This window comes from Anguilla rostrata, chromosome 12 (genome assembly GCF_018555375.3).
Source record: "Anguilla rostrata isolate EN2019 chromosome 12, ASM1855537v3, whole genome shotgun sequence".
Classification (NCBI taxonomy): Eukaryota; Metazoa; Chordata; class Actinopteri; order Anguilliformes; family Anguillidae; genus Anguilla; species Anguilla rostrata.
This window is the reverse complement of record NC_057944.1, coordinates 30,724,812-30,734,837: the sequence shown is the minus strand read 5'-3', so window position 1 is coordinate 30,734,837 and position 10,026 is coordinate 30,724,812. Positions and strand designations below refer to the sequence as shown.

The 10,026-nt window shown below is 46.3% G+C and overlaps 1 protein-coding gene across 1 annotated transcript; it reads left to right on the top strand.

Annotated features, from left to right (window-relative positions):
- The first annotated feature begins 200 nt into the window (after positions 1–200).
- Positions 201–8,664, top strand: LOC135235713 (potassium channel subfamily K member 13-like). The gene is made up of 3 exons (XM_064301499.1): positions 201–558; positions 4,898–5,750; positions 7,215–8,664. Exons 1-3 carry the CDS (start codon positions 201–203, stop codon positions 7,270–7,272), a joined length of 1,269 nt encoding a protein of 422 aa, XP_064157569.1. The 3' UTR covers positions 7,273–8,664.
- The last annotated feature ends 1,362 nt before the right edge of the window (positions 8,665–10,026 follow it).

Here is a 10,026-nt window from a genome sequence, read left to right as displayed (position 1 = left end):
AGCGGAAAACCTACCACCATCAGCTCAGATACTAGAGAAAAAGAGGGTGGGCCAGTGCATTGACCACACACGGGACATGATTCATAAGAAGCTCATGTCTGAGAATGTTCCCTGATAGAGGTGGCATCAATTGTGTGCGTGGAATATGATTTTTGTTGGCCTGCAGCCACACTGGGAGGCATTCTACAAGCTCAGAGGCGATGGTGCCAGATGCTGGATGCCGCCGCCGCCGCCGCCGCCGCCGCCGGCCCTCGTTCTGGCCGAGCAGGGACGGCGCCCGCTTGGGCCTGCTGGGGGCGCTCATCCTGCTGTACCTGCTCTGTGGCGCGGCCATCTTCTCTGCCCTGGAGTACCGCGCTGAGCTGCAGGCGCGGCGCCGTTGGGACGAGCGCCTGGCCAACTTTGGCCGGCGGCACGGCGTGGGCCCCGGGGCTCTGCGCGGCTTGCTCAAGCTCTACGAGGACACCTACTGGGCCGGGGCTCGCATCGACCCCGTCTCCCCCCGCTGGGACTTCGCTGGGGCCTTCTACTTTGCTGCCACTACGATTTCTACCATTGGTGAGCAGGACCAGCTAACCCTGTGGAAGGGGGGGGGGGGGGGCAGGGAGGGTGAGAGACTTGACTTTTAAAAAACCCTTTAATTGATGAAAATTCAAACAAAGGCATAGTGTAAAAACAAAACTATAGCCATACCCAGTCATTTTTTCCAGTCAACCAAAGAACAAAACCCTCAAAACAGAAAAACCTAACTGAAACAGATAATAAAAAAAAATAAAAAACACTTCAAAATTCAACATAACCTAAGCAAAGAAATAAAAAAAACATCATTTCCTCAGCTTCTGTTTTGTGTTCCTGCTCCCCCTGTGTAATTGTATGATTGTTTTCAATTGTCCTATTATTGGTTTTTGGTTGTCTCATTTTCCCTGCCCTCTCTGTGGCCTGATTGTTCATGGTGCCCTCCTGTGTCTCGTCAGTGTCTGTTCTATTTAAGTTTCCCTCTTCCTTGACTCAGGTGCTGGATCCTTGGTTATGTCTGGTTGTTTGTGCGTAAGCCCCTACTCAAGTACCTGCTCCATGTGTTCCTGCCCATGTTCTGGTTTCCTAGTGTTTGGATTTTCTGGATTTTCTTTGTTCCTGTGTTGTTGTAAGTTTTCCTTCGGTTGTGGAAAGTTGCCCTGCGAGGCTTTTTGTTCCCTTTTGTTCCCTTTTTTTAAGTAAAGTCTTTTGTTCTTATCATTTGGAGTTTTGTATTTTCCCCCCCTCTGCGTTTGGGTCCAAACCCCCCACGCATCCTGACAGATTATCATTGTTCGAAGTACTGCAACACTGACCTGAGTGCCTCCTTGCCCCATTGCTGCCTTATGGGTCCTAAAAACAGCAAGTTTTGCCTGACCAAAAATAAAATTTAATAGGGAGCAAACACATCTATTTTCCTTTGAGTACTTCAATCCAAACAGAAACACCATTTTTGAAAAATGAAAACCCAAGCAGGCAGTCCAACTGTCCAAAAGCAGAAAAAGTGCAAACAGCCTGGGACATTCTACAAAAAGGTGTCTGCCTCGGTTTCCACCCATCTGGAACTTTCTCTGCTCTGCTCTCTGCAGCTGAGGTAAACGCCTTTGTCCTGGGAAACTCCTAGCGCTCCACCAAGGAATTCAAGGCTTCACCCGGCATCTGACTTCTGCACAGCGGAATTATGGCATTTGAAACCGTGAAATTGCGTCAGAGAGCCCTCGGAGAGTGGAGACACTGGGCGGAGGGGGCTGAACATCCACTCGTGGTTTGGACGAATCACAAAAATGCCTATGTTCAAGACCCGAAGAGGCTCGACTCCTGCCAGGCCAGGTGCCAAGAACCGGAAGTCAGATGCCCTTTCCCGATAGTCTGATCCTTCCGAGCGGGAAAGGCACCCAGAGCCCATCGTCCCGAGCTCCCTCCTCCTTGCCCCAGTCACATGGGGTATCGAGACCCTGGTGAGGGAGGCTCAGCACTGAGAGCCCAACCCCAGGGGAGGGCCTACTAAACCGCCTATTTATCCCCCGGGCTGTGCACTCCCAGGTTCTTCAATGGGCTCACTCCTCCTGCCAAAATGGCCACCCAGGAGCTTGACACTGTGGAGACTGTCATCCATTCCTTTGTCCATTCCTTAAAATCAAGGAAAAACTTAAGAACCACTTACACAGTATCTGTTACTTTTGTGGAAAACCTACCACCATTTGTTACATCATTTATTTATTGGCACACGTATATGCCTTATGGGTCCTAAAAATGGCAAGTTTTGCCTGACCAAAAATAAAATTTAACAGGGACCAAACATGTCTATTTTCCTTTGAGTACTTTACTCCAAACGGAAACACCATTTTTGAAAAAACGAAAACCCAAGCAGGCAGTCCAACGGTCCAAAAGCAGGAAAAGTGTAAACGGCCTGGGACATTCTACAAAAAGGTGAAAACAATTTTCTGCAAAAACAAAAAGGACACCTTTTGGCAACCGCAGAATTAAACAGAATTACTGTGCTATGTGACTATGTCATGCAGGACTTTCCACTGGAGGTCCCCCATCTTTTTTGGAAGTGAATTTTTATAGATCAGCTTCCAAGATGGAAGACACCCATTCGTCACTGCTAAGTGAGCCCTCCATCTTGTATCCGGCCGCCTTAGCTGCTCTCTGAAAGATACTTTAACACAGATCATGTAAAGCTGCTTTTTTTTTTTAATCCTTAAAATTCAAAGTCCTTAATCCCCCCCAGTTTAACAAGGGCCCCTGTCCTGCAACTTCAGGGTCAATAGGGCCTATAGTTAAAACAGGGAAATCACTGCAATACCTTGAAAGATCCTTGGATTTAAACCCATCCCTGATGAACCGTGCGTAATCAGAGGATAAAGACTCCTTAAGACTCCTCAAAAAGGACCCGACTGTCCAGGCTGAATGATATCCAGCAAGCACAGCCAGTTCCTCCTCCTTCTTCCACCCAAAATCTTTATAATCCAACAAATGGTGGATCTGGGTAATGCCAGCTTTAATGAAGCTCATCATCACACTGTTTGATGGGGAAAACTGTTGCGGGAACAAAGGATTAAAGAAAAGGGGCTCCTCCAGAACAAAGCTACTCCCACCCCATTCTACTCCGGCGCTGTTGAACATTGACCAAGCCTTTAAAACTGTGGAGTAAAAGGGAGGCCAGCTTAACTGGCCTAGTTTTACACCATCTGAAAGGAAAAGATGTTGATCAAGACCCATCCCTTCTACTGTTCTGAGAAGTGAGCATGCAAAATTCACCCAGGGCATGGAGTTCTTATCAAACATCAGTTTGTGTGATGTTTGTAGCCTGAAAGCTGGCATTCTGCCTCCCGCCAGTGTCCCACCAAAAAACTGTCACATTCATCCCAGTTTACCCGGGCTACAGTTGCCCTCTCATAGAGTCCCAGCACATCAAGCAGACCCTTTACCACTGTTTCATTTTTTAGCACCACAGTCATGTCAACAGGGTATGCTGTCAGCTTAACAAGTGGTGCTCCCAGAATTCCAGGGGCCTCTACTCCGCTCAGCCGGCTCCTCAGGGCGCAAAGCATGGGTTCTCCTGCCAGTGAGTACAGCGGGTCAGAGAGGGGACGCCACTGTCTGATCCCTCAGGACACAGGGAAAGGAGCAGTGAGCACATTGTTTATCTTACTCATGCTCTGTGCATCTGTGTACAAGAGCTTGATATATGAAATAAATTATCAAAAATAGACCGGTCTGTAATACAGTCAGTTTGGTCCTTGTGAATAAGCAAGCCCACTGCGTCCTTGATTCTGTTAGTGATTGCCTTTGCCAATATCGACATATGTAGTCCACACATAAGAGCAACTGGACGCACGTTTTTAAGCAGGCAAAGGTCCCCCTTTTTAGGCAGTAGTGACAGAACTGCCCTTCTGCAGCTAGAGGGGAACACCCCCTTCTCACAGGCCTCCAGAATGACCTCCTGGAAATTCTCACTGATAATGTTCCAAAAACCCTTACACAATTCAGCTGTGAGTCAATCAAATCCTGGGGATTTCCCACAGTTCTGCTGACTCGCTGCGACGGCCAGCTGCTCCACTTGGACAAAGGAGTTTCCAGAGCCAAACGCTGTGATTCAGACAGCCTGGGTAGGCCCCGGTGCAGCTCAGCGATTGCGCACTCCTCACAGCTCTGCGCTTGAAAAGCTCAGCTCAGAAAAAAAGGAAACCAGTAGTGCAATTGAAATACCCAGCCATAACCACGAGATCATTCATGTTGCATTTCCTAAGTGCTTCAAAAACCACTTCAGAAAACTCAATATGTTCGTTCCCGCAATTGGAAGCATGTATGTTAAAAAGACTAAACAGACTCTCCTCAAACTGCACTTCCACCCTCAGCAGTCTCCCTTTTACAATTTCCTCACTGTATTTTATTGCGAAACCTGACCCAGGGGACAAAAGAATTGCTACACCAGCGCTGAAGACTGATGACATTTGCTCACATTACGTTTAACTGAAACACAGTTTCACTCATCAGCGCCACTGAGGAGGACTAAAGGCATTACTGAGAGTCCTGGTAACACACCAGGCAAATGCGCCAATTCTGCAACCTAGAAAGAGCAAGAGCTAAATGAAAAAAAGAAATAAAATTCAGCAGGGAGTCCAGTAGTGGCTCATTTTCTACCTGTTAATTGTTTGATTATGTCATTGATTGGCCAGAGATAACTGCACTACTGACGTAATGATCCAGGTCTAAATCAGATCCTGATTGGACGGGAACAATGAAAATCAGCAGACTACTGGCAGATTCGAGTTTCCTTCCTTAAAGGATCAGCATAGAAGTGGTACAAAGTGTAAACCTCTCTTTAAGCCTCCCCTGCTACCTTTGCTGATTATCGTTCCTCGCTCTCGGACAGGGTTCGGGATGACGAGGCCAGCCACATCGGGGGGCAAGATCTTCCTCATCTTCTACGGGCTGTTTGGCTGTGCGGCCACCATCCTCTTCTTCAACCTGTTCCTGGAGCGTGTCATCGGCGTGTTGGTGGAGGCCACGCGGTGGTGCCGCCAGCGATCAGGGAGCGGAGACGGACTTCCGGAGGGTTGGAAGCCCTCTGTGTGCTCCGTGGCCCTGATCCTGGGGGTGGTGGTCCTGCTGATGGTGGGTGGGGCCTCCATGCTTTTCTCCGCTCTGGAGGGGTGGGGCTACCTGGAGTCCCTCTACTTCTGCTTTGTGGCCTTCAGCACCGTTGGCTTTGGGGACCTGGTGAGTGGCCAGAGGGAAGGGAGCTGGGCCTACGGGGTCTACCGGCTGGGGAACTGCCTCCTCATCCTCGCGGGCATCTGCTGCCTCTGCTCACTCCTCAACATCATCTCCATCCTCATCAAGCAATCGCTCGACTGGATCCTGAGTCACCTGTGCCCCGCCCCTGGCCCGCTCCCTTTCGGGCTCTGTGGTTGCCCACCCTTTCTATGCGGCAACCCCTCACCCATCTGGCCCTGCTGCGGAGACAGGGCCGTACACCCCGCCCCCTCGCCTGTGGCCCAGGGCAGGGGCCTGCATGCGGACGTCTCCGTGGATACCGTGTGCAACAGCAGAACGGATGTCGGTGGACGTCGGCTCTCGGGGGAGATGATCTCGGCGAGGCACTTCCTGGCCGCCGTTATTCAGAAAGCCCCCCAGCAGAGCCACGCCCGTCAGACAGGCTTCATGGAGGATGTGGGAGCCCTCGCTGTCATGAGCAACCGACTGCAAGAGACCAGCGCTAACAGGTAGTTGCTGCCTTACCTGAACCTTCCTGCTTATACAGAAAATGTTTTATTGCTTTCGATGTGCGAACAAAGCCTGTGCTTTTGAAAGTGAACTGGTAGAGGAGTCATGTAAAGGTTTTCCTGTTGAATAAATTACGGTGTGATTCATTGCCCCCATTCATGGTTCCTGTTGCACAGTTACAAACCAATTTCACTCAATCCCTCTGAAACGTGAACAGGCCTCTCTTCACATCTGTATGGACTTACTGCTGCTTACAAAATGCTCACTCTCAGCACACCACAGGTGGGTGGTCACAGACAAACCTGGTTTCTCAGAGGGCAGTGCAGGGCTGCGATGCATTTAATGTTCCCAGGGAGGGCCATATCCGTTCCTGGACGTCGTGCCAACTTCTGGTCTTCATTATTTAGTTAGCTCTAACATTTACCCCAATCTGCCATTTTAGTGACCTTTCTAGATAAGCACATGAGTGACAGCCAAAAGCTGTTCTTGTGTCCCCATGTGAAATGTTTCACTGTGATCTACAAGTTAATCAGTGTTGATGTACACAGCCAATTAGCTAATTTAACCAGGGTAATTGGTGGAAACAAAAATCTACAAACACACCAGCTTTCCAGGACCAGAATTGCACACCCCTGCCCTAAATGAACACACATTTTCCCACAATTTAATTTTGGAAGATTGGCTGCATGTGCCATCTGCTACAGCATGAGGGACAATGAGAGACTGTAACTCCGGCAATAAGGGAGAAACATGCAATAAATTAGCCTTTTATCCCTTGGAAACCGGAGTTATTTTTTCTTTCCTGCTTATACAGAAAATGTTTTAATGTTTTTGATGTGCGGATAATGCCTGTGGTTTTGAAAGTAAACTGGTAGAGGAGTCACGTAAAAATATGATCTTTTGACCCATTCATGGTTCCCACAGTTCTGCTGACTCGCTGCGACGGCTAGCTGCTCCACTTGGACAAAGGAGTTCCCAGAGCCAAACGCTGTGGTTCAGACAGCCTGGGTAGGCCCCGGTGCAGCTCAGCGATTGCGCACTCCTCACAGCTCTCCGCTTGATAGAGCTCAGAAAAAAAGGAAACCAGTAGTGCAATTGAAATACCCAGACATAACCACGAGATCATTCATGTTGCATTTCCTAAGTGCTTCAAAAACCACTTCAGAAAACTCAATATGTTCGTTCCCACAATGGGAAGCATGTATGTTAAAAAGACTAAACAGACTCTCCTCAAACTGCACGTCCACCCTCAGCAGTCTCCCTTTTACAATTACCTCACTGTATTTTACTGTGAAACCTGACCCAGGGGACAAAACAATTGCTACATCAGCGCTGAAGACTAAATATGATCTTAATCTGCTTTTCCTGTTGAATAAATTATGGCGTGATTCGTTGCCCCCATTCATGGTCCCTGTTGCACAGTTACAAACCAATGTTACTCAATCCCTCTGAAACGTGAACAGGCCTCTCTTCACATCTGTATGGACTTACTGCTGCATGGAGACCAGCACTAACAGGTAGTTACTGCCTTACCTGAACCCTACTCTGTTCCATCAAGAAAAGATGACCCAACGCCACAAAATGCTCACTCTCAGCACACCACAGGTGGGTGGTCACAGACAAACCTGGTTTCTCAGAGGGCAGTGCAGGGCTGCAATGCATTTAATGTTCCCAGGGAGGGCCATATCCGTTCCTGGACGTCGTGCCAACTTCTGGCCTTCATTATTTAATTAGTCCTAACATTTACCCCAATCTGGCATTTTAGTGACTTTTCTAAATAAGCACATGAGTGACAGCCAAAAGCTGTTCTTGTGTCGCCATGTGAAATGATTCACTGTGGCCTACAAGTTAATCAGTGTTGATGTATACAGCCAATTAGCTAAATTTAACCAGGGTAATTGGTGGAAACAAAAACACACCAGCTTCCAGGACCAGAATTGCACACCCCTGCCCTAAATGAACACACATTTTCCCACAATTTCATTTTGGAAGATTGGCTGCACGTGCCATTTGCTACAGCATGAGGGACAATGAGAGACTGTAACTCAGGCAATAACGGAGAAACATGCAATAAATTAGCCTTTTATCCCTTTGGAAACCAGAGTTAATTTTTCTTTCCTGTTTATACGGAAAATGTTTTAATGCTTCTGACATGCGAACAATGCCTGTGGTTTTGAAAGTAAATGGTAGAGGAGTCATGTAAAGGTTTTCCTGTTGAATGAATTACGGTGTGATTCATTGCCTCCATTCATGGTTCCTGTTGCACAGTTACAAACCAATGTTACTCAATCCCTCTGAAACGTGAACAGGCCTCTCTTCACATCTGTATGGACTTACTGCTGCATGGAGCCACATCAGAGACTTCTAAGGCGGAAACCCATGGAGCCTGAGATTTACATTGCCTGAGTCTAAGCCTTTCCTAAACTTGGGACATCTGAGATTTAAAATAAATGAATAAATTTAGAGGTATGCTTACAGAGAAAGGTGGCATTGTTTGAGCCCACCTGGGGGACAGAGGAGCTGCTGAACTGATTGGCTTGTGCTGCAGTAACGGCGCCCTGTGATATATTGGCGGCCTGTCCAGGGTGTATTCCTGCCTCTCACCCAATACATGCTGGGATAGGCTCCAGCACCCCCCGCGAACCTGCCCAGGATAAGCGAGTATAGATAATGGATGGATGGGTGGATGGATGCAGTAATAATGGCCATCAAGTCTGGAGAAATGGCCTTAAAAAGCCCTGGATGAAATATTACTGGACAGGCAGGACCAACGCACAGACTAATGTACAGTGACAGATTTATAAGGGAGGAGGAGGACCTGGCCAACACTAAGTTTAATGCTGCTTATTTTATTTCTCATACGTTTCTGTTTTCAAGCATTATGAACAGTAAAATAAACCGAAGACTGTTATGCTTATGCCTCTAGAGATTTTTAAATATATATATTTTATCTGTAAAATGGTTTTTGGGACTGCAAGATTAGCAAATTTTTCTATGTGCATTTTTCATATTATTGGACCTAGGCAAACGAACATACTTTCCAAGTGGTCATTGTTAGCTGTTTGACACCATGAAGATAGAATTTTTAGACCATGGGTTAAAAGCAGATTTTGGAAAGCAAAGCTTATTTTGTGTATGAGGATTGATGTTGAAGTTTAAGTACATCTTGTAACACCCACCCTGAAAATTCAAACCCTAGACTTTCAATGGATTCAAGTTGATAAAAGTTAATAACATTTGTGAATAATTTGATTAACTTTTATGCCACATTTGCTTCTGAGAAATTCTAATTAGGGCGGATTAAGGAGGCAACAGAGGAAAGTGGAATGCATGACTGTCGATCAATTTATGGTGGGATATCGCCATCTACTGGAAAATGTGGTTAACTGAATTTTGTTCAACAGGATTAATTTCACAATGTTGATAATCTTGATCATTTTACATGGCTCTACTTTCACATTCCACATTCCATATTGGACATTTTTGTTGCTGAAGACAAGTAATCTTTTCTGTAACATTCTTTATTCACACACTAGTTATCTGTTCTACTCTATAATAAGATGTTTTCCAACATTATACCATAATGTATGATGATATATTAATCTGCGTTTTTGACCCCTCAACCAGGTGCTGTGATTTGCCATTTTAACGTGAATAAGGGACGAAAATTATTCCCTTGTTTTTAGTATCTCAAGATGGGGTACTTATGCCTGAATGCTTATTTTCTATTGTTAAAAATGCCATATCCTTAGGTCTGTGAGGGAGTTGGAGTTTTGGGAGACCAACCGCGACTGAACAGGGGGTTCTTTAAGCTATTAACCAGAGGTAAAATAGCCACAAAGTCTCAAGAGACAAGGGAAAGGAAAACAATACTCCTTAGGGAGAGTATCCCAAAGAAAAGCTCTACACAACCCACGTACTGGGTAAAAAAGAACTAAGGCTTAAGGAGTATGAAAATAAAACAAAACTGCCGGAGCAGAAAACGGGGCAACTCAAAGAAAACAGACCTCGAACCGAGGCTGAAAAAGTAAAACCCTAAAGAAAGAATACTGAGCTTAGATTGTGGCACTAACTTGTTGCCAACAATCTAAAAAAGCTAAAGACTGTTGTGCTAATTTTATAGCCACAACAATCCAATATCGCAGCTCAATTACCTTTACCTTTACCTTTACCTTTACCTTTACCTTTACCTTTACCTTTACCTTTACCTTTACCTTTACCTTTACCTTTACCTTTACCTTTACCTTTACCTTTACCTTTACCTTTACCCTTGAT

Coding starts and splice junctions, on each gene's coding strand:
- LOC135235713 (XM_064301499.1), top strand. CDS start 201: ATGGTGCCAGATGCTGGATGCCGCCGCCGCCGCCGCCGCCGCCGCCGG. Junction 559..4,897: donor CACTACGATTTCTACCATTG/GTGAGCAGGACC, acceptor GCTCTCGGACAG/GGTTCGGGATGACGAGGCCA. Junction 5,751..7,214: donor CAAGAGACCAGCGCTAACAG/GTAGTTGCTGCC, acceptor AAACGTGAACAG/GCCTCTCTTCACATCTGTAT.